At 47.8% G+C, this 24,420-nt stretch overlaps 1 protein-coding gene across 1 annotated transcript in view; it reads right to left on the minus strand.

Annotated features, from left to right (window-relative positions):
* LOC147725889 (long-chain-fatty-acid--CoA ligase ACSBG2-like) overlaps positions 1–24,420 on the minus strand; it is a 380,881-nt gene that overhangs the window by 319,055 nt on the left and 37,406 nt on the right. Inside the window, exon 2 of the mRNA XM_086960034.1 lies at positions 289–485. Within this exon, the coding sequence (XP_086816160.1) occupies positions 289–370 (82 nt within the window). The 5' untranslated portion in view covers positions 371–485. The remainder of the gene's footprint in view (positions 1–288; positions 486–24,420) is intronic.

Below are 24,420 nucleotides of genomic sequence, written 5' to 3' on the forward strand. Positions count from 1 at the left end.
ACTATTGACTTTGTCAATGGGTGATAGTTGTATACAGTAAATAAGCAACAACTATGGCTTCATTGTAAGAATGTCCTAAGTCAAAATCTATCCAAATGTTTATTGTAGATCTACGGTGCAAGTCTCCCTGTTGCTCTCTCACTCTGCTGTAGGGCACATTTGTGTGGTTGGAATGCATCACTGTATCGATAAAGGAGTATTGCCCAGGTTACTTACCGGTAATCTTCATTACTCCGAGTATTGTCATCCTCACCTAACTCTGTTTGGCGAGGAAGAGGTAATGCCTACCTGTTCTTCTTGAAACCCAGCTTGTGCTCCTGCAGAGAAGTTGCCGCATACAGGGTGCTTTTGTTGCCAAGTGGCGAGCCATTGCTGGTCACTGGATAGCACGGTTACGGCTGCAGATCCAAGATGGCTGCCTCAGCGCTCTGAAGTCTCACAAGAGTCACCAGATTCAGTTCTTATCGCAAGGCCACCAGAACGTCCTGCGGTTCAAAAAGAAATGCATAACAGTTAGAAGGTGCATGCTGCAGAGAATTGTGGGTATGTAGGGGCGTGTCATGAGTGCAGCAATGAAGTCTGTCTTTGTGTTGACCCCATGTTTGCTAGTGTTATACATACACACTTATGTTATAGCTTTGGGCGCAGACATCGAGGAGTGGGTTGTCTGAGACCCTGCAGGATGATACGCTTGGTCATGAGTGGGTACAGGGACACATGTGATGGACTTATTAGGATATAGATTGCAGCAGTCCCTCCTGTCTTACTGCCCTGAAACAACTAGACAGATGGCTCAATGGTAGGAAGATTTGGAGGATAAGTGAGAGCGAGAAGCCATGAAGGAACAAAAAAAGAAACTTAGGAACTCTTGGACTCACACTGCGCTGTCGCCAACGTTATTGGCTCAGCGTGTGTATAATTATGCTCTCAATGTATAAAAAATGTCTGGGTGTAGTCACAGAATCCCCCTTAAAGTCAACATTAAAATTCTTGCATGCTTTGACCAATGTTACTGGTCAAATGTACTCTAAATGTATCCCTTCCCACAAATGTCCTTGAAGATCCCTGCCCTAGTGTGGCCCTGCAGACTGAACGTAGAGACACCCCGTCAGCACTGCACCCTCAGGGTAGCGGCGGGGTGAGCAGTCAATGCTACTAAGGGAGTTAGTGTGGGGATAGAGACTCAGAACTCAACAGTTACAAAATAACATGCAATAATTATTGTCCGGTCCAGTGCTAACTTTTTATAACACAAAAGAAGTACTTTAATAAACACTTAAAAAATATCATCCAAGGTTTATGCCTTTTTGTCGAATGGTTCATAGTAGGTTCAACAGGGACGATAAGGAAAAAATCAGAGGCATAGATTAAACTCACATGTGACGGCTCACTCTCAATTCATAAGCAAACTTGTGTGTCCATAGGCCAATCCGTTATGACCCAAGTCACTGACCAATGCTTGATTATATCTGAGGAGGTGGGCATAGGAAATAAATCTGGCTTGGATGGTTGACGTGTTGCTGGATCTTCTGTATTTTTTTTTACTGAAGAAGAGATTAATGGGATTTGACTTTTTTGTGGGGCGCAGAATAGGTGAGCCTGGAAGCGCTTTGATGCAATGTTTGATTGTCTGCTATGGTTTGTCGCTTCATTGATGGTGATGGTATGCTACTTTGCTGTGGTGTACGTGTTGCATGGCGGTACAACACTATCAAGAAGTCCTTGGAAGATCTCTTTTTCTTCCGTTTTCTTTCCTAGCAGTGGATAGATTGTTTTCTTTAGAAACCAGGGTGCTGAAGATTTTGGCTTTCACTTGTGTTTTGTAGTTGAGGTGTGAGTGTTCAGATAGCTTTACAAAAATTGTTGAAGTTGTTTAGAAGGGTGTTGGAGTCAGACGTAGAGTTGATGGTGTGAGAGATGAGTTCAAGCATTAGGTTGTCAATAAAGAAGTCTTGGAAGCTCTTGAAAGTTTGCACTTTCATGTTGACCTTGGTTTGTTGGTAGGACACTGGGAACGGAGATAGATACAGAAAAGTGGTCGGTACAGTGCAAGGTTGTAGTTAGTTTGCATTGTAGTGTTGGTGATGTTGAGAAGACAAAGTTGAGGATGCTGCCTTTAGAGTGCGTTAGTTGTGCAACATGATGTATCATGTAGAGTGTTCCGATGAGGTTAAGGATGGTCTCTCTTGTTTTTTTTTTAACTTGTGTCTAGGTGGTTAAAATCACTGAGGGGGTGGTGTGGGCAATTGGAGGGAAGAGGAAGTGAAGAGGTGAGAAAACTCATCAATGACTCCTTGTTCTGCCCAGGAGACCTGTAGATAAGTTCGAAAGTGGCGGTCTGAGATGCAGAGAGAGGGAAACACCATGAGGCAGATTTACAAGCCCCTTGCATCATTTTTGTGCCGCCATTGCGTCACTTTTTGTGACGCAGCGGCAATGTAAAAATACGGCCCATTTACAATGTGAAGCATCTAGGGAGATGCAGCATGTTGTAAAGACCTGCATCACATTGTACCTGTGTCTGGTAGAATGTATGCAGGGTGGGCGTTCCCACGCAAAAAAGCCTCCTAGAAGTGACGCAGTGAAATCTACAAGATTTCACTGCACCACTTCTAGGACACCACTGCGTCAAAACCTTAAGCCAGCTTGGAGTAGGCGTAAGGAGTGACACAGCACAATGAAGATAGGCCTCCCAATGCATTGCTGGCATTGAGTTGTGCTTGCGACACAACTCCAGCAAAGCGTGACTTTTGCCCCAACAGATGCGTCGGGATTTCTGTCAATCCTGCTGCCATGGTGCACCGTCTTGTAAATATGGTGCATCCATGGTGGCGCAAGGTTTTCTCAAAATGGCGCAGGGAAAGTGACGCATCACTACAGATGAGTCACTTTCTTGTCGATCGGCCCACTCGTCTACAGCTCCATTGAGTTGAGTATCACTTGCTTGCTGAGGATCGGGAATACTTCTGTATGGCTGTAGGGATTCCTTCCTTCATATGCGAGCAGTCCACATGATGGATGCATTAACCTATGGAAAGAAGGACATCTATGATGTGCAAATACTTGTAGGTGACCTATTTTTCTGTGATACAGAGGGCATCAAGCTTGTAAGAAGTGATGAGGTCTGCAGTTTCTGATGTAAGACATACGACAGAGCGAGGGTTAATGAATATGAATTTAAATGTGTGTTCTAAAGGGTGTGTGTGTAATTAGTGGGATGTGCACAAGGTTGGGTCTATGTGCCAAGTGAATGCTATGCCAATTTATGGGTTGCTCAGGGTGTGATCATGGGGAATATCCGTAAGGGGTGCTGGGTGAAGCACATCATTATATTGTAACTTGTAGGTTTCACTGGAACAGGGTTTTGGTTCAAAGCTCTCACAGGAGGCAAGGAATATTAGCCCCGGGAGTGAGTGGTGGTTCCTTTCGTCCTGTTATTAAACCCCAGAGAGAGTGGTAGTTCCTTTCATCCTGTTAGCAGCCCAGAGTGAGTGGCAGTTCCTTTCATCCTGTTGTTAACCCCCAAGATAGAGTGGTAGTTCCTTTCATCCTGTTTTTAGCCCCTGGAGTGAGTGGTAGTTCCTTTCATCCTGTTTTTAGCCCCTGGAGTGAGTGGAAGTTCCTTTCATCCTGTTGTTAAACCACCAGAGTAAGTGGTAGTTCCTTTCATCCTGTTGTTAACTCCCCAGAGTGAGTGGTAGTTCATTTCATCCTGTTGTTAGCCCCCCAGAGTGACTGTTAAGTCTTTTCATCATTTTATTAGCCCCCTAGAGTGAATGTTAATTATTTTCATCGTGTTTTAGCCCCTGGAGTGAGTGGTAGTTCCTTTCATCCTGTTGTTACCCCCCAGAGTGACTGTTAAGTATTTTTATCATTTTATTAGCACCCTAGAGTGAGTGTTTTTTTTAATGCAAAAGAACACTTTTAATAAGCACCAGCATAAACAGAGAAAATGAGTGGAGGGTTCCACCGAGAGAACTTTACTGCAAATGCAAACATTTAACATTGTGGCCCGTGCCTTTAATTTGTTCTGGGGTTGGCCAAAATGAATTTTTAAACATAGTTTTTTTTTTCAACAACCACAAATTGCCGCAGTTTAACACCCTAGAGTGAGTGTTAACTCTGTTCATCCTCTGTTTAGCCCATGGAGTGAGTGGTAGTTCCTTTCATCCTGTTGTTAGCACCCCAGAGTGAATAGTAGTTCCTTTCATCCTGTTGTTAGCCCCCCAGAGTGACGTTTAAGTCTTTTCATCATTTTATTAACCCCCTAGAGTGAGTGTTAATTCTTTTCATCCTGTTATTACCTCCTGGAGTGAGTGTTAGCTCCTTTCATCCTGTTGTTAGCACCCCAGAGTGAGTGATAGTTCCTTTCATCCTGTTGTTAGCCCCCCAGAGTGACTGGTAGTTCCTTTCATCCTGTTGTTAGCCACCCCCGAGTGAGTGGTAGTTCCTTTAAGCCTGTCGTTAGCTCCCAGAGTGAGTGGTAGTTCTTTTCAGCCTGTTGTTTGCCCCGCCAGAGTGAGTGGTAGTTATTTTCAGCATGCTGTTAGCCTCCCCAGAGTGAGGGGTAGTTCCTTTCATCTTGTTGTTAGCCCCCAGAGTGAGTTGGTAGTTCTTTTCAGCCTGTTGATAGCCCCCAGAGTGAGTGGTAGTTCCTTTTATCCTGTTGTTAGCCCCCAGAGCGAGTGGTAGTTCTTTTTATCCTGTTGTTAGCCCCCAGAGTGAGTGGTAATTCCTTTCATCCTATTGTGAGCCCCCAGAATGAGTGGTAGTTCTTTTCAGCCTGTTGTTAGCACCCCAGAGTGAGTAGTAGTTCCTTTCATCCTGTTGTTAGCCCCCAGAGTGAGTTGTAGTTCCTTTCATCCTGACGATAGCCCCCCAGAGTGAGTGGTAGTTCTTTTCAGCCTGTTGGTAGCCCCCCAGAGTTAGTGGTGGTCCCTTTCATCCTGTTGTTAGGCCCCCAGAGTGAGTTGTAGTTCCTTTCATCCTGTTGCTAGCCCCCCAGAGTGAGTGGTAGTTAATTTCATCCTGTCTGTAGCCCCCAGAGTGAGTGGGTGTTCTTTTCAGCCTGTTGTTAGCACCCCAGAGTGAGAGGTAGTTCCTTTCATCCTGTTGTTAGCCCCCCAGAGTAGTTATTTTCAGCCTGTTGATAGACCCCCAGAGTGAGTGGTAGTTCCTTTCATCCTGTTGTTAGATCCCCAGAGTGAGTGGTAGTTCCTTTCATCCTGTTGTTAGCCCCCAGAGTGAGTAGTAGTTCTTTACATCCTGTTGTTAGCCCCCCAGAGTGAGTGGTAGTTCCTTTGCAGCCTGTTGATAGCCCCCAGCGTGAGTGGCAGTTCTGTGCAGCCCATTGATAGCCCTCAGAGTGAGTGGTAGTTCCTTTCATCCTGTTGTTAGTCCCTCAGAGTGAGTAGTAGTTCCTTTCATCCTGTTGTTAGCCCCCAGAGTGAGTAATAGTTCCTTTCATCCTGTTTTTAGCCCACAGAGTGAGTAGTAGTTCCTTTCATCCTGTTGTTAGCCCCCAGAATGAGTAGTAGTTCTTTTCAGCCTGTTATTAGCATGCCAGAGTGAGTGGTAGTTCCTTTCATCCTGATTTTAGCCCCCAGAGTGAGTGTTAGTTCCTTTCATTTTGTTGTGAGCCCCCCAGAATGAGTAGTAGTTCTTTTTATCCCGTTGTTAGCACCCCAGTGTGAGCGGTAGTTCTTTTCAGCCTGTTGATAGCCCCCAGAGTGAGTGGCAGTTCTTTGCAGCCCATTGGTAGCCCTCAGAGTGAGTGGTAGTTCCTTTCATCCTGTTGTTATTCCCTCAGAGTGAGTAGTAGTTCCTGTCATCCTGTTGTTAGCCCCTGGAGTGAGTGGTAGGTCATTTCAGCCTGTTGATAGCCCCCCAGAGTGAGTGGTAGTTCCTTTCATCCTGTTGTTGGCCCCCCAGAGTGAGTGGTAGTTCCTTTCATCCTTTTGTTAGCCCCCAGAGTGTGTGGTAGTTCCTTTCATCCTGTTGTTAGCCCCCCAGGGTGAATGGTAGTTCTTTTCAGCCTGTTGATAGCCCCCAGAGTGAGTGGCAATTCTTTGCAGCCCATTGATAGCCCTCAGAGTGAGTGGTCAAGTCAGAAATTTATATAGCGCGCTACATACCCATAGGGTCTCAAGGCGCTTGAGGAAGGGGGAAAATTACTTGTCGAATATCCAAGTTTTAAGTTGCTTTCTGAATGCTAGGTGGTTCTGAGTAAGCCGAAGGTGAGTGGGAAGAGAGTTCCAGGTTTTGGCTGCCAGGTAGGAGAAGGATCTACCTCCCATGGTGGCTTTGTTGATGCGGGGAACAGTGGCCAAGGCTTGGTTGGAGGATCGTAGTTGACGGGAGGGGGTGTAGAAGGACAGTCTTGTGTTGAGGCATTCGGGTCCAATTTCGTAAAGTGCTTTGTGTGCGTGGGTTAATAGGCGGAAGGTAATTCTCTTATTTACGGGGAGCCAGTGGAGGTTTTTCAGGTGACCAGAGATGTGTTCTTTACGCGGGATATCAAGTATGAGCCTGGCTGATGCGTTCTGGATGCGTTGGAGTTTTTTCTGGAGTTTAGCGGTGGAGCCGGCGTAAAGGGTGTTTCCGTAGTCCAGGCGACTCGTGACAAGTGCGTGAGTGACCGTTTTTCTAGTTTCGGTGGGGATCCAGCGAAAAGTTTTTTTGAGCATGTTGAAGCAGGAAGATGAGACAGCGTTGACTTGTCTGGTCATCGAGAGTGAGGAGTCCAGGATGACGCCAAGGTTCCGTGTGTGGTCCGTCGGGATGGGTGCTTTTCCAAGGGCCTCTGGCCACCAAGAGTCGTCCCAGGCGGAGGGAGAGGTACCTAAGATAAGGACTTCTGTTTTGTCTGTATTCAGTTTCAGACGGCTGTGCTTCATCCACTCGGCTACTTCTTTCATTCCTTCGTGTAAGTTGTTTTTGGCGGTGTTGGGGTTCTTGGTGAGTGGGAGGATCAGTTGGGTGTCGTCAGCGTAGGAGATGATGTTGAGATTGTGTTGGCGAACGATGGCTGCGAGGGGGCTCATGTATACGTTGAAGAGGGTGGGGCTGAGTGACGATCCTTGCGGCACGCCGCAGATGACTTCAGAGACCTCTGATTTGAATGGAGGGAGCCGGACTCTCTGAGTTCTTCCGGTGAGGAACGAGGTGATCCATTCCAGTGCTTTTCCTTGTATTCCGATGTTGCTGAGGCGCTGTAATAGGGTGTTATGGCAGACTGTGTCGAAGGTTGCGGAGAGGTCAAGGAGGATGAGGGCGACTGTTTCTCCATTGTCCAGTAGGGTTCGAATGTCGTCTGTTGCTGCGATGAGTGCGGTCTCAGTACTGTGTTTGGCTCGGAATCCGGACTGTGAGGGGTCGAGGGATTTGTTGTTTTCGAGAAAGGCGGCAAGCTGGTTGTTGACAGCTTTCTCGATGACTTTGGCCGGGAAAGGAAGGAGCGAGATGGGGCGGTAGTTTTTGAGTTCGGTGGGGTCAGCTGTGGGTTTTTTCAGAAGGGCACTGAGTTCAGCGTGTTTCCAGCTTTCCGGGAAGGTGGTGGAGTTGAGGGAGCAGTTGATGACGTCTCGGAGGCGTGGTGCAATGATGGAGTCTGCTTTGTTGAAGATGTGGTGAGGGCATGGGTCAGTTGGGGATCCTGAGTGGATGGAGTTCATCAGGCGGATGGTGTCCTCAGTGGAGATTGGGTTCCAGTTGTTAAGGATGTTCAAGGGGGGAGAAGGTTCTGCAGATGGTTGGGTGGGTAGGTCTTCGGGTCGGTTGTCGAAGCTGTTGTGGATGTCTGCAATTTTGTTGTGGAAGAAGGAGGCTAGGGAGTCGCAGAGGGCTTGAGAGGGGGTGATGTCGTTGGAGTTTGCTAATGGGTTGGTAAATTCTTTGACGATGTTGAATAACTCCTTGCTATTGTGGGCGTTGTTATCTAGTCGGTCTTTGAAGGCGGCTTTCTTGGCGGACCGGATTAGTTGGTGGTGTATGCGCGTGGCGTTTTTGAAGGCGTCTCTGGTGTTGGAGTTTGGGTCTTTTTTCCATGCTTTCTCGAGGGAGCGGCAGAGTTTCTTGGATTTCTTAAGATCATCGTTGAACCAGGAGGCCTTCTTGCTGCTTAGTTTGTTTTGATGTTTTTTCAACGGTGCTAGGATGTCGGCGCTTTTGGATAGCCATTGGGTGAAGTTAATGGCTGCTTGGTCGGGGTTTGAGGAGTGGACAGGAGGGATTTGGAGGAGCGATGAAGAGATCTGGTTGATGGTGAGTTTGTTCCACTTTCTACGCAGGGTGGGTTGAAGGTGGTAGTGGATTGTGGGCTTATTGTAGAAAAAGTGAACGCAGCTGTGGTCCGTCCAATGAAGAGCTGTGGTGTGGCTGAAAGAGACGTATTTGCTGGAGGTGAAGATAGGGTCGAGTGTGTGACCTGCAATGTGGGTGGGGGAAGTGACAAGTTGTTTAAGTCCGAGGTTTGCGAGGTTGTCCAGAAGGGTGATGGCACTGTTGTCATTGCTCTTTTCCAGGTGAAAATTGAGGTCTCCCAATAGGATGTAGTCCTCGGAGGGGAGGGCGTGTGGGGTGATGAAGTCAGCGATATTGTCATTGAATTGTGCCCGGGGGCCCGGGGGCCGGTAGAGAAGGGTGCCTCTGAGTGTTGTTTTGGGGTCGGTGTGGATCTGGAAGTGAAGGTGCTCGGCGCTGGCAAGGTTGTCATCTGAGCTGGTTGAGATGTGAATGGAATTCTTGTGGACGATGGCGATGCCTCCTCCTGTATGCTTGACGCGGTCCTTGCGGATGATCTTGTATCCTTCTGGGATGGCAATAGTGATGTCTGGGGCTGATGAGGCGTTCATCCATGTTTCTGTTAGGAAGGCGACGTCTGGTGAGATGGTGTCTAGTAGATTCCAAAGGTCGATGGCATGTCTGTGGATTGAGCGGGTGTTGAGCAGGATGCATTTTAGATGGTTGGTGTCGGGTCTCTGTGTCGCAATGGTGGATGAGGAGTTGGTAATGGTGCAGTCGGACTTGCAGGAGTTCCTTTCATCCTGTTGTTAGTCCCTCAGAGTGAGTAGTAGTTCCTGTCATCCTGTGTTAGCCCCCAGAGTGAGTGGTAGTTCTTTTAAGCCTGTTTCCCCCCCCCCCACCCCCCAGAGTGAGTGGTAGCTCCAATCATCCTGTTGTTAGCCCCCGGAGTGAGTGGTAGTTCATTTCAGCCTGTTGATAGCCCCCCAGAGTGAGTGGTAGTTCCTTTAATCCTGTTGTTGGCCCCCCAGAGTGAGTGGTAGTTCTTTTCATCCTATTGGTAGCACCCCAGAGTGAGTGGTAGTTTCTTTCATCCTTTTTTTAGCCCCCAGAGTGTGTGGTAGTTCCTTTCATCCTGTTGTTTGCCCCCCAGAGTGAGTGGCAGGTCTTTTCAGCCTGTTGTTAGCACCCCAGAGTGAGTGGTAGTTCATTTAATCCTGTTGTTAGTCCCCAGAGTGAGTGGTAGTTCCTTTCCTCCTGATGTTAGCCCCCCAGAGTGAGTGGTAGTTCTTTTCAGCCTAGCGTGGAGTCCTAAGCTGATATACTCATTCGTTAAAGTTGCTTGGGACCCTACGGGTAAGTAGTGCGCTATATAAATGCCAATACATTTACATTTACATTTACAATAGTTTTCCTTCCTGATGCAGTGGAGCGGGTAGATTGAGACTATGCCTGGTCACAAGCTTTTAAGCGAGGTAAGAGGTGCTGGGAATTGCTGACAAGCTACTGCTGGTCTTTGGGAAGGGTACGCTGACTCTGATGTTCGGTAGAGCTCTGCACTAAGACAGCTTGGGCGCTGTAGGCGCTCTTAACACACAGCACGATTGGAATAATGTCGGAGTGCATGATGAAGGTGTCAGCAGCTACGCAGGCAGGTCTGGGGCACTCTTGACTCTGTTGAATAACCTTGTCAATTATACCAATTTCACGACTATGGGCTTACTTAAACCTGAACCATGCCCACTTTCACTTTTAATGCTCTAGAGTCATGGCCTTAGCAACTAAACGTTGTGCCTACAAGCCCACACCCAGCATATTTTGTTGTTTGTTGTTTCCTTTTAATAAACAGCGACACTACATTGAGTGTCCATATACTCCGCTGCGGTCTGATGAAGAAGCACTTGAATACTTAAGAGGTGAGCTGATACACACTCACCATGATGTTCAATAACTCTAACTGGTTACACAGAGGTTTTATATTCTAAATACAAATGAAGGCACACTTAGAATGTGATATGCATGAAATCACGTTGTTTTTATCACTTGTATAGATTCAAAGAGGTTGTGTACGGTGAAACACACCCACTGGAACATGTACCAATATCTCCATTTTTTTTTAATCCTTTTTTGTTTGTAATCTAGGTTGGCTCCTTTTCACTGGGGCAACATCCTACCAAGAGAAAAAGTGGTATGTATAACCACATCACACACTGTAGATAGTTTTCATTTAGTCACTAGGTCCTGATGAATCGCCAACTGATCTATTAGAGACATTTTATTGGCAAGAAACATGTTGACCACTAAGGGGAAGAGCGTAATTTTTGTCAGATTAAAACAAAATAGTCACCCTCCTTCTTCTTTTTTTACTTTTTAATCAGGTTGAAGACCTCTCCAGAATAAAAATAATTATAGAAGATTCCCTTACCTGTTTAAACCCACACACCACATCTACATCTTACCAGGCTCCTCACACCCACGGCACCTGTACGGCAAGGAACCCCTCAGGAGCTTGTGTGTGTCTGACACACACAAGCTCCTGAGGCGGAAGCCGGGAGCTCTTGCTCGCTTTTTAAAATTGTTATATCTTGCTTTGCAACTGTTTTTAAACATCCTCCACTCACCCCTGAGCACTTTCCCTCGGGAAACGCCACTGGAGACCTCACCGGACAGTGGATCTTAGCGCTGACGGGTAGGGAAAAACTACGTCACCATCGCGCGCCAAACCCCCCTGGCCACGCCCACTGCTTGAGGCCACGCCCACTCCTCTAAGGCTTCATAAGCGCACTGAGTGCTAGTCGCGCTTCTGACACATACAAGCTCCTGAGGCAGAAGCTGGGAGCTCTTGCTCGTTTTTTAAAATTGTTATATCTTGCTTTACAACTGTTTTTAAACATCCTCCACTCACCACTGAGCACTTTCCCTTGGGAAACGCCTCTGGAGACCTCACCGGACAGCGGATCTTAGCGCTGACGGGTAGGGAAAAACTGCGTCGCCATCGCGCGCCAACCCCCCCTGGCCACGCCCACTGCTTGAGGCCACGCCCACTCCTCTAAGGCTTCATAAGCGCACTGAGTGCTAGTCGCGCTTCTGACACACACAAGCTCCTGAGGCGGAAGCCGGGAGCTCTTGCTCGTTTTTTAAAATTGTTATATCTTGCTTTGCAACTGTTTTTAAACATCCTCCACTCACCCCTGAGCACTTTCCCTCGGGAAACGCCACTGGAGACCTCACCGGACAGCGGATCTTAGCGCTGACGGGTAGGGAAAAACTGCGTCGCCATCGTGCGCCAAACCCCCCTGGCCACACCCACTGCTTGAGGCCACGCCTCCACTTTTCCTTAAGTATGTGCATTCCCTGGAAGCGCAGCGGACGAGCGCAGCGGGCGCGCCGTCAGCGCGCTGATGGCGCGCCTAAGGCAAGCCCATCTGCGCCCGTCCGCGCCAGGCCGGGCCCAGGGACCCAAACCCCTGGACAAAATGGTCCATCATCCACATCCTTTTCATCAGACACGCTACACTCTCTGAGACTCCCGGTGAAACATAACTGTAAAGCTTTACCAAATGACCGACTTAATTCCATCTTATGCCCATCCTGTAACTTCCATTTAGAGCCCCCTCAGCGCTGCCAACGGTTTACCACAAGTTGCCAACATACACAGAAGTGGTCTATAGGCAGTCTTAATTGTCGATCTCTCTGTAAACATAAAAGAGACATCTACGACCTTCTATCGGAAGATGCCTTTGATGCCCTGTTTCTAACTGAGACTTGGCTACATGACAGTGCGGGTCCCGACATCGCTGAAGCTTTACCATCTAACTATGCTATTATCAGAAAAGAAAGAGCCATCGGTACGGGGGGAGGCATAGCTGTCATTTATAAAAGATCTTTCCACTGCACCTTAGAACCAATTCCGTTAATCGCCTCTGAAACGGCCCTTTTCAAACTACAATTGCACCCTAAATTCACCTTCACTGGTCTGTTGATTTACAGACCACCTGGTCCCGCCCAAGCCTGGGCCACTCAATTTGTGGATTGGATTGCCTTTGTCAGGAGCAATTATGACAGCTTGTCTATCCTAGGTGACCTAAATATACACCTGGCCGACCCATCAAATAAACTAGGCAGCAACTTAATCCTTGACCTTGCGGCCATGAATATTGCACTCTGGAACTCAGGATCAACTCACAAAGGAGGACATCTCTTGGATCCTGTTTTTTCCAGTATCTCTCTGTCCCATTGCTCTCCTGCTTTACCTCTACACTGGTCAGACCACTATCTAGTTAACTTCAGCGTTTCCCAATCCAACGGTTAATAAGCTATCCAGCCCGCCGTTACTGCTTCGTAACAGAAATTGGAAGAAGCTGGATATAAACCATCTGATTTCCACCTTAGACTCTACCCCTGTGCACGAGATTTTTGACTCTGAAGATATTGAGACAGTAGCGACTAAGTTAAATGACTGGCTGTTAGGAGCCTTAGATATATGTCTGCCCCAGACTCATAAAAAACTTAAAACCCACAACCTCCCTGCACCATGGTACAATGAATCACTAAAGGCCACAAAATCCAAATGCAAGCGTTTGGAACGCATTTGGAGATTTGATTACTCCAGTATAGCTGGCACAATCTACAGAAAGGAACTCAAATCTTATCACAAAGCCTGTACTGTGGCTAGAACAAGCTATGTGGCAAAGACCATTGCTGAGGCTACAGAAAAATCTAAAACACTGTTCAATTTAGTAAAGGACTTAGCCGGTGCTAACACTACCGCCAAACCTCCTCTGTTGAACAATGATCAATGTGAAGAACTGGCATTGCTCTTCACAAACAAGATAGAGACCATCTATCAGGACATAGTCATACAACAACAGACTCAGGCCAAAACGCACCCAGATACTGTCCCCAGTGAGGTGAATACCTCCTACCCGATTGATCTGTCCCACGAGCCATTGTTATCTTGGCCTGAACTTAACATTCAGGACCTTCAAGCCATCTTAGGGAAACTGAAATCGGGCTCCCCGTCTGACCCTCTCCCCACTTCAGTACTAAAACTTCTAGACACTTCGCAACTTGCTGTAATATGTCAGACCCTCAACCTTTCCCTTTCCTCAGCAAAGGTTCCATCTATGTGGAAACACGCAATGGTTTCACCATTGCTAAAAAAAAACATCAGCAGACCCTGAAATCCTGGCCAATTTCCGTCCGATATCATTACTACCTGCTTTCTCCAAAGTCTTGGAGACTCACGTCCACGGTCACCTTGCCAAATACTCGGAGGTAAATAACTTACTTCACCCTTCCCAATCGGGTTTCCGCCGTGGTTTCTCGACAGAGACAACACTGCTCTGGGTGATGGAAAACCTTCGACTTTTGGTCGACAGAGAGGTGTCTGCTGCGCTGATCCTTTTGGATCTCAGCGCAGCATTTGACACCATCTCCCACCCTATCTTGTTAAATTCTCTCTCGGCCATGGGCATCAGGGGAAAGGCACTGGATTGGATTGCATCATTCCTTACTTTTAGAACTTTTCAGATTGCCTCCAACACCTCGACTTCTAAAATCCATCGCTCCCCCTATGCGGTTCCTCAGGGATCAGTTGTGAGTCCCCTGCTGTTTATCCTGTACGTAACCCCTCTCACCCAGATTGCGGAAGAAACAGGTTTAAACATGTTTACTTATGCAGATGACTCACAGATTGTCTTTTCACTTTCTAAAGGAGATCAAAACACTTCCTCTTGCCTTCAAACTTGGATGAGTAATGACTTACTCAAGTTGAACGGCAATAAAACAGAGGTTCTAATTTTGGGTCCAGATCACCACCTTTGGAACCCAATACATTGGCCCCCCGAAATGGGTTCACTACCCACCCCGTCAAGCCAAGTACGTAACCTGGGTATTATTATCGACAATGATCTAACTATGGAGCCACAGGTTAACCATGTAACTGCCACCTGCTTTACCATTCGGAGATGGCTCAGAAAAATCATCTGGATGCTGCCAGAAGACACGCAGAAGTCAGTGGTAAATGCACTGATTACCTCCCGTTTGGATTACGGCAATGTCCTATATCTGGGATCAACGCAAGCAGTCATGAGACGCTCCAACTTGTCCAGAATGCCGCTGCCAGGCTGCTTTGCAAGTGTCCCAGAAGGGAAAGAATATCTGGACACATCAAAGCACTCCACTGGTTGAAAATTTAAAATCGCGTCAAATTCAAGACATTGAGCCTCATGCACAGAATCAAATGGGGCAATGCCCCTAGATATCTACAGTCCCTCGTGCAGGCTTATATGCCGGCTCGCTGTCTCAGGTCTGCATCTCAATGTCTCTTTTGCGTGCCGAAAGTGCTTAGAGCAAAGATTGTAGGAAGGTCTTTCTCGCTGCTGGGCCCTAAGCAATGGAACGATCTCCCACTGAACTTACGCCTGGAAACCCTACAACCATTTCCGTTGAGCCATCAAAACTTGGCTCTTTAATCAGTAAAGTTGCTCCGGCCCTCCCTCAGAGTTTTACAATCTGCTTTCGAATATAGTGTCTCTCAGCGCCGAGAAACCCTTATTGGGTAGCTGTCGCGCTTTAAAAAATTAACTAATAAATAAATGAATAAATAAATAAAAGATCACCGATAAGGAGCCCATTTATTGGTGCCCGTCGAACATTGCAGCGCCGGCTCGAGGAGGAGCAGAGCCATATGATGAAGCATGATACCTAGCTTGCAGGGTGTGTGAGGGTCCTAGTTCCGAAAGGAGGTATTCCCCACCTCCCCACCACTTTGAGTACTCACCAGGTGGCCGGCTTGCCACCCAGGAAAACCGTACCTCGTTTGTCTTCTAATTCTATCCAGGGCAAGTACGGTGGACCTTTATCAAGCCCTCATTGTCCCCCTTGTTGTTTACTAAACCCAAATCGGTCATCTTCCAACTTATTTTTTGTCTCCAGAAAGAGGGAAAATGACCTACTTACCAAACATTCCATAATTTTAGCTGTGTATGGTAAGAGGAAGATTGGCCTGTAGTTCTTATGGCAACCTGGGTCCAGGTTTTTTCAAGAGCAGTGTTATAATTGCCTGCTTCCAGCCGGGTGGCACCACTTCACTACTGAGAGGCTGGCCGCACAACTGACGTAAGATAGGAAAGATCTCTGGTCCTAGTTCTTTCAATATCTTGTGGTGATTGGGATCCAATGGTGATCTTGTTGAAATTCCTAGAGCCATTCGGACAAACTCCTCTTCCGATGGCATCTCAAACTCATTCCAAGAGAGCATGGGGATAAATGGACTACGGTTATTATCCCTGTCTAGGTTGGTCTTTGATGTTTCTCCCTCGTCCCGATCCGAAGAACCGGGTAGGGTCACATGTTTCAGACCTTCCACAATCCTGTTCATTTTCTCTTGAAAGAAAATTTCCAATCCATCACATAGCTCCTGAGTTGGGGGAACCTTATTGTTTATACAGTAAGGGCAGGTCATATCTCTTACTATCCTAAAGATGTTCTTGGAACTATTGGATGACTTAAGAATAGAGATAGCGAAATATTCCGCTTTAGCAGTTGCTATATCTCTTTTGTACTTGATATAGGTTTCCGTCCAGCTGACTTTATCATTTTCAGCGTATTTCTTTCTCCAATGTCTTTCTGCCATCTTACAATCCAACTTATAGTTCCTTAATCCCTTTGTGTACCGTGGAGCTGAGGGTCTTCCCCTTTTCCTAATATCCTTTAAAGGGCAAGTTGGTCAATTGTCTTGATTAAGTGCTCACAGAGAGATAAGTAATTCTCTGCTACCTGTTTCTCAGGATTGAACAATGTCTCTGTCTGAAATAGAGGGGCAATTGTTGCCTTCCTTAGCAGTCCTTTCCAGTCCCTGCCCAGATAGCTCCTTTCTTCCCTGGTCAGGGGCCAGATCTTGCTTATAAGTGCCACGCTGAAACTGGCCAAGTGATGGTCCGACCAGCCCACCGGCAGAACTTATCCCATCATGATCAGGCCTTCCTAGGCAAATATCATATCTAGAATGTGACCTTCTGTGTGCGTTGGTTCTGACACCCATTGTATCAGGCTCAGATTTGCCCAGGACTGAATGAAATTATTTTATGCTGTGTTCATTTTCCCATTGGCCCACAAGTTAAAGTCTCCCAATACTAATAACCTAGTATGGGTAAGGACCATATTATTGATTACATTGATTAGGTCCTGCTGTTGTTGTGCATTTGCTGCCCCCGACGGTCTAGAACAGACCATGCCAATGATAGAGTGTCCCATCTGATATTTGAAGGAAAAACCCAGTATTTCCATACAAGTGACCTCATCTAAATCCAAGGGAGTAATGTCCCAGACGTCTTTAAAAATAATTCCCATCCCTCCCCCATGACCCCCGGACCTGGGTTCATGAAAAGCCTTATATCCCGCTGGACAGGCCAGTCCAAGCTCTAACTCCAGCCCTGGTGTCGTCCATGTCTCTGTCATAAATAGAGCGTCAAGAATATGTACTTCTAGCAGAAGCTGGATCTCCATCGAGTGCTTAGGAAGCGATCTTACATTGAGCAAACCACATTTCAGTCTATCATTCTTTACGATGTCAAGGTCAATCCCTATTACATTATCTAGTGCCGGATTGCTGAACACGCTTACCCGTTTGCCTATATCACATTGCTGTTCCCCAGAGTAACTGCGACTAGAGTTATCCAACACTTTGCAAAAACCGGCAGCATTGCTGGCGCTGTGCGCTGCCGGTGCGCGGACGGCAGGCAGACGGGCTTGCCTTTAGCGCGCCCGCTGCGTGGTGGCTCAAGTGTGGAGCTAATTAGTCGACGCTGAACGTAGAAACTAGAGCGCTAACCCCACAGCACAATGAACCCACTCCGACAGGTGGAGACCGCCGGGGTTAGAATGCGCTATCGGCGTCGGTGAATAATTGCTGAAATTGCCAGAGATTAAGTACTAAAGTCAAACAGTCACTTAAAGCAAATGTTAAAAGTATTGAAAGTACCACTCGTACAGCTCTCCCGATCACAGTGTTTTCCCAATGTCAAAGAGGCGCTGTCGCTCCAGTGTGAAGCTAAATTGTCAACACTGAACGAAGAAACTAGAGCGCTAACTCCACAGCACGGCAGGCCCACTCTGACAGGTGGCACCACCGGGGTTCGAATGTGCTATCGGCGTCGGTGAGTAATTGCTGAAATTGCCACAGATTAAGTACTAAAGTCAAACAGTCACTTAAAGCAAATGTTAAAAGTATTAAAAGCAGCACTCGCATAGCCCTCCTGATCACAGTGTTTTCCCAAGTAGGACTGTGTCCTCAGCTGACTCCCAGAAATGTCCAGACCAGTGAAGTGTGATAACATCCCAGTGTATGAATCTACACCTTATCTTTCGTGCTGTAATATTATTAATAAACATCTGTAGATGGATTTTGCTCTGACTTAAGTGTCTGTGGCCACACTTAGGGGGAAATGCACAAGGAAGCGGTGGAGCGCTGCGTTGGTCTCCTTGGCTTAACGCTGTGTTCCGCCACTTCTGAAATGCAAGGTTCCACCATATTTATAAGAATATGGTGTAGCCTTGCGTTTCCCTCTGTGATGGCACTAAGTTTAGCAACTTAGCGACAACCCAGCCACCTTTGCACCATAGAGCAAGGGTGTTTGCGTGCAAGAGAGAATTGTTTATATGTAGGAAGGTGTCTCTTCCTGCACATAAACAATCCTAAAATGCCATTCTGCCACTTTGATGTGTGCTGCTTCATGCAGCACACATGAAAGTGACAAAATGGCATTATTTTTAAAATGCTTGTTTATTTACTGAAAGGAACACCTTCCTGTACATAAACAAACCATGGCATTTTGCTTTTTCCACGTGTACTACACAAGGCAGCACACATGGAAAAAGCAAAAACGAGGAGAAATAATGCATTTCCCCTCGTTTCGCCAACTTAAGACCAGGATTTACTTGGTCTTAATTTTGGCGCTGCCTCCTATGTATGCCACCCTTGTACATAGGGGGCGTCAAATACAATGGGCACAGCATGACACCCCTGCACTACCATCGCTGCACTACCTTTCCACCTGCAAAAACTCAAAGCGCCATGCTGCCTCATCGCTACTATCTCCCAACACCGCAAGGCCTGCGGCAACACACAGCTCCATGCTGCCTCATCGCTACTACCTCCCAACACCGCAAGGCCTGCAGCAACTCACAACGCCATGCTGCCTCATCGCTAATCCCTCCCAACATCGCAAGGACTGTGGCAACTCACAGCGCCATGCTGCCTCATCGCTACCACCTCCCAACACCGCAAGGCCTGCGGCAACTCAAAGTACCATGCTGCCTCATCGCTACTACCACCCAAAACCGCAAGGCCTGCGGCAACACACCGCTCCATGCTGCCTCATCTCTACTACCTCCCAACACTGCAAGCCCTGAGGCAACTTACAGGGCCATGCTGCTTCATCGCTACTACCTCCCAAAACGGCCCCACCAGCAAAAACTCACACGGCCATGCTGCCTCATCGCTACTACGGCCCAACACCGCACCGCCTGCAACAACTCATAGCACCATGCTACCTCATCGTTACTACCTCCCAACACCGCACCGCCTGAAAAAACTCACAGTGCCATGCTACCTCATAACTACTACCTCTAAACACACAACGACTGCAACAAGTCAGAGTACTATGCTACCTCATCGCTACTACCTCCCACCATCACCTAAGGTGTACGCAGTGCCAGCTCCCACCACCACCTCACGGGTACGCAGTGCCAGCTCCCACTACCACCTCATGGGTACGCAGTGCCAGCTCCCACCACTACCTCACGGGTAAGCAGTGCCATCTCCCACCATCACATCATGGGTAAGCAGCCACCTCCCACACTACTACCACCGCTGCCCTTAACTGCTACCACCACTGCACTAGCACCTTATGGGTATGCAGTGTCACCTCCCAACTCCCACCACCAGCCCAGTGGTATGCAGTGCCACCTCCCACCATCACCTCACAGGTACGCAGTGCCACCTCCCACCATCACCTCATGAGTATGCAGTGCCATCTCCCACCCTCCCCTCATGGGTACTCAGTGCAAACTCCCACCCTCACATCTGGGGTACGCAGGGCCAGCTCCCACCACCACCTCATGGGTACGCAGTGCCAGCTCCCACCACCACCTCACGGGTATGCAGTGCCACCATCACCTCATGGGTAAGCAGTGCTACCTCCCACAGTACTACCATCGCTGCCACTTCACTGCTACCACCACTGTACTAGCACCTTATGGGTATGCAGTGTCACCTCCCAACACCCACCACCAGCTCAGGGGTACGCAGTGCCACCTCCCACCATTGATGAAAAGCAGCGAATCTCCTAAGACCACAAATGCCACCCGGTGCAAAACACCTTTAATTCACCTTAGGATTTTGTAAATGTAAAATGTAAATTGATACTTGTATAGCGCACTACTCACCCGCAAGGGTCTCAAGGCGCTTGCACGAATACCGCTGTGGAACCCATCCTGGCTTTCCCTGTGAGGCGTCCACTCCTGGTCACCCCCAAGGTGGAAGCCAGGCATTCTTAGCGTTGTGGGGGCCGTTGTGGAGATTGAGCAAGCTATTGCCCAGAGTTGCAGAGTGGGGCTCCATGATTAGAATAGGTACCGAGGCGAGAATTATCAGGTCTGTGGAATTTTGCGCCCAAGACCCGGGGAATTGAACCCTGGTCCCGGGCTAGACCTCTGCATCTGGGTCTGCCGCTCTAACCATTGAGTCACACTTCTCCACTATCTATTATCTATCAAAATAACGAGGCAAGTGCTGGAAACGGGAAGGCAAGGAACAGCTTTATTACTCCAGAGGAGAACACATCACTTCAGACATCGGGATATCGTCAGGAGGTGCTCTAACTGCATCTCTGTGGTTAGGCCTTTTATACACATTTGCACCAGTTTATTGCATGGTTAAACATCCTTGGAATCCCCGCCTTAGGCTACTCCCCACACAAACCTAGCAACAATATCCCCCTCTTCACCCAGATCTAACAGATGATCGCTATCTCGCAGCTGGACATTCCGACAGGATCTAAAAGTAGGTGGGATAGGTCAGATCTGAGGGTTCGTGTCTGTGATTAAATCAGGCCCCTTTGTTGGTGAAACAAGCCCTGCTGTGTGTGAGTAATAAACTATGTCCACAGGGGTCGATTAGTGCCTGGAAATAGCCAGGTGAAGGGAAGAAGATTATCAAAGGGGCTTGCCCGTGCGTGGAGGATGAAAGGACAAACGAGTTTGTTGCGGGAAGTGACTCCGGCGTTTTGTCAGGATGACAAGGTTTTACAATCCCAGTATATTTGTTCAGGCTTAGTCAGAGCGCTGGGGGATGATAGCGAGGTCGGGGTGACACACAGGTGACCAGCAGTGAACAAAATGGCCGTGATGTCCAAAATGGTTGCAGCTTACGCGCACGTAAAGGCCCTCGCTAAACCAGATGGCGCCGGCAATGTTCAAGTTTGTCGTTTTCAATTTTTACAGTCGTCCCTATGAACATATCCTAGCCAGCTTGTCAGTTTACTTCAATGTTCATAATGTCCTGTATCTCTCTGTCATACATTACTTTCATTTTTGCGAGTTGAGTGTCCACAGTCTTAGGGTGCAGAGAGTTCAGGCAAAGAGAACACAAGAGTGGTATACAATGTATCACCAAACAACAACCACATATTACAAATATTGGAACCAAGATGATCATTATTATTTTCCAGCCCCATTCTTTCAAGGTGCTTCAAAAACCAGCCAAGTGTCCAAGTCTGATTCCTGATGGATTTCTGACGCCAGCCTGTGGAGGTGTTCTATTACATAGCAGGACGAGTCCTTTTGCTGCATCAAGGAATTGTGATGAAACAGCTGTGTCTTTGGAGCACCTTTCTCTGTGGTGGTCGGCAGGTGCTGTGTAGGTTGGAGGGAGAACAAAGGCGATGTAGCATGTGCCCCCCCCCCCAGCCTTTTGGGAGCCAGGTGTAGGCTTTGGTACCACAGACGAAGTACATGTTGGGTGATGCAACAAATGTAGGGGGGTCGGCAGTGTTCAGAGTTCTTGTGATTTGACAAATGCTGTGACCCATGATCTTTGTCCCATGGCCTTCGATGCAGACAAGGCCAGAGACGTTCACCACAGATAAGGCTACTGTCAGAGTTGCGGCAGTTCTTTTCTTCAGATAGGAAAAGGTTGGTCTGCCTGGGTTGCTGAATACTTGCATTTCTACTCGTTCTTTGGAGGGAATGTTCATTGGGAAGGTTGCATTGGAGGTGTGAGGGCAAAAGGGAGCAGTCGTTCTTCCTCTTTTGTTCAGCCAGAACTCGTTGTAGAATTGTTTGATTGTCCCATCGGATGTGGCATTGTCTTTGTAGCTCTCTTGTAGGAGCATTGACCAGGCGAGGCAGGATCCATGAACAGAGAAGGGTGAAGGCATGAAAGGAATGGAATATTCAGTGGAATGAGGTAGCAACCCACAGACCCAACAGTTGGTGGCATTTGCGGCAAGATTGTCCTGGTGCAATAGTTGTACAAAATAATTATTCCAAAATTCTTTGTGTCGTTCTCAGAGGCATGGTGACAGTGATACCAGATAGTGTTCTTTCTTGGTGGTGGGTTGCATGGTGGGTGACATTGTCCTGTAAGCGGGAGCACTCTCTTCAACGATCCAGACTGTGACCATTAGTAAGAGGCAGGTGAGAGATGCTGCCACAAGTGCGATTGTCTTTGTGCTGTGCAACTTGGTACTTTTCGATTCTTTTCGGTGGTTCTTCGGTCGTCCGGGTTCTTCCATCTTCTTCAAGGGGCTCGATCACTGGCATGACCTCATACTTTTGTCTAGCGTTTCTCCTGGTAGCGTTTGTAGTGTTAGCTACCGATCTGAGACTTTTGACTCAGTTAGTGGCCTGCTTGTCGGAGCACACTCCTTTTGTCGATCTCAAGTTGTACCCTTTCTTGGATGGTACTGTGGGGTCGGTAAACTCTGCCAGTTCAAGTGTCTCTGTTTCTGGGTAGCTACTCAGGGCTGGTCGATCTTTGGTCAGCAGTTTTTCTTGTGCGTCCACTTCTTCATGTGTTGCCAGTGTTGGGGATATCTTCTTGCAATGATGTGCATGCAGCCAGTTCTTTTTCCCTTCCACTCGAAGGGCAGTTTGGGTGGTGATCAAGACTTGCCAGGGGCCCGTCCACCTGGGTTCCAGACTCTACTTCCTCTGAAAATTTCTTGTCAGCATGAAATCTCCAGGCTTGATATTATGTCCCGGGCCCCTGGATACGTCTGGTATGGTTTGCTGCACCTGTTGGTGGATAAGTATTAGTTCTTTTGTCAATTTGTACAAATAATCGGACATTAGTATGTCCGGGACATCATTAATGGAGGTTGGTTTCGGTGCCGCCCAAATGTTCATAGGCCTGCCGAAGACTACTTCATATGGAGTCAGTCGGTGTTTGGTTGGGGTGGAACGCATTGATAGCAATGCCAGTGGGAGGGCGTTGGGCCATTTCAGCCCTGTCGTGGCGAATTGCTAGTTTCAATTTCAGTGTGGCGTTGTGTCTTTCTACCAGGCCCGCTGATTGGGGGTGGAAAATGGCATGGAAATTTAGTTTTACCCCAAACCCTTCAGTACGTTCTGTATGACTGCTGCTATGAAGTGGGGGCCACTGTCGTTTCATCAATTTCTACAAAGGCCATATCGGGGGAAGAACTCCTTCAGTAATACCTTCGCAGTAGCTAAGGCGGTGTTGTCGCGGGTGGCGTATGCATCCACCCATTTGCTAAAGGCGCATACAATCACTAGACCATGGCACCTCTCTAGTTGGATGTAATCCATTTGGAGGACTTCAAAGTGGTGGTCAGGGACTCCAAACTCCTCGTGGTACTACAGTTCCCTTCCTTGGGTTGTGTTGCAGGCATACTATGCATTGCTGTACTAGGCGTTTTGCTGATTCTGCTATCTTGCTAATGTGCCATACTCTTGTGATTAGTTCAGTTATGGGGGCAGATCCTATGTGTGCTGGTAAATGTGCCATGGTCAACATGGGGATCAGATAGGCATTAGGTAGCAGCCATTTGTTTCTGTCTTTTGTCCTCCAGCAGCCTTCCTCGTCTTTCAGTCCCACCCGAGCCCAATCTATCAGTTCATCTTGTGTGCCTGTCGTTTGTATGTCCCTTTAAGTTGTTCTAACGTCAGTCCATTGTTCAGCTTGTGATTTGGTCACGTACATTTGTGTGGTGGTTCTGTCTTTGGCTGTGGCTCCGGCAGTAATGTCCGCTAGTGCATTTCACTGTCCAATGAGATCAGTCACTTTCTTATGTGCTTGGCTTTTAATCACTGCTAGCTGCTTGGGGAGGAGGACTGCTTCTGTCAAGGCGGAGACTAGATCTCCATGCAGGATGGGTGTGCCGTCTGAAGTCAGGAAACCTCTTTCTCTCGATAGGAACCCAAAATGTCATATTGGCTGTCGGTGTAGATGTTTACTGTTGTACCAGATGCTAAAATGCATGCTCGCGTAAGGGCAATCAGTTCTGCTGCTTGGGCGGATCGTTGGGCGATGCAGGCTGTTTCTAGGATGGTTCGAGCTGTGGTGACAGCATATGCTCCTGAGGTGGAGCCATCGGGGAGTTTGATGCACGAGCCGTCTACCCATCGTTCCCCATCTTGCTCTGAGAAGGCAGTGTCTCTGAGATCTACTCTACTCTTTGTTTGTTCATCAGTGAGTGTCACACAGTCGTGCAGTGGAGTCACACTAGGGTCATTCTTGGGTAGCGGTAACAGTGTGGCTGGATTGAGAGTGGTGCATCGCTTCAGAGTGATATGTGGTGCCAGCAGGGTCAACTGGTATCCTGTCAGTCGGGCGCTAGTCAAATGTTGGGTTTTGGTCTGGTTCAGTAATGTGTCGACTGCATGGGGTACTAGCACAGTGATTGGGTTGGAGAGCACTATTCCTTCGCTCTGGCGTATCGATACTGCTGCAGCTGCCACAGCGTGCAAGCACGCTGGCAGCGCTCTAGCTACTGGGTCGAGGGTGGCAGAGAAATATGCACATGGGCGATGCTTGTGACTGATTGACTGTGTTAAGACAGACAATGCATATCCTTCCCTTTCATGTGTGTAGAGAAAGAATGGTTTGGAGTAGTCTGTGGTTCCTAGAACAGGTGCAGAGCAAAGGGCAAT

Source organism: Lissotriton vulgaris, chromosome 3_1, assembly GCF_964263255.1.
Source record: "Lissotriton vulgaris chromosome 3_1, aLisVul1.2, whole genome shotgun sequence".
Lineage (NCBI taxonomy): Eukaryota > Metazoa > Chordata > Amphibia > Caudata > Salamandridae > Lissotriton > Lissotriton vulgaris.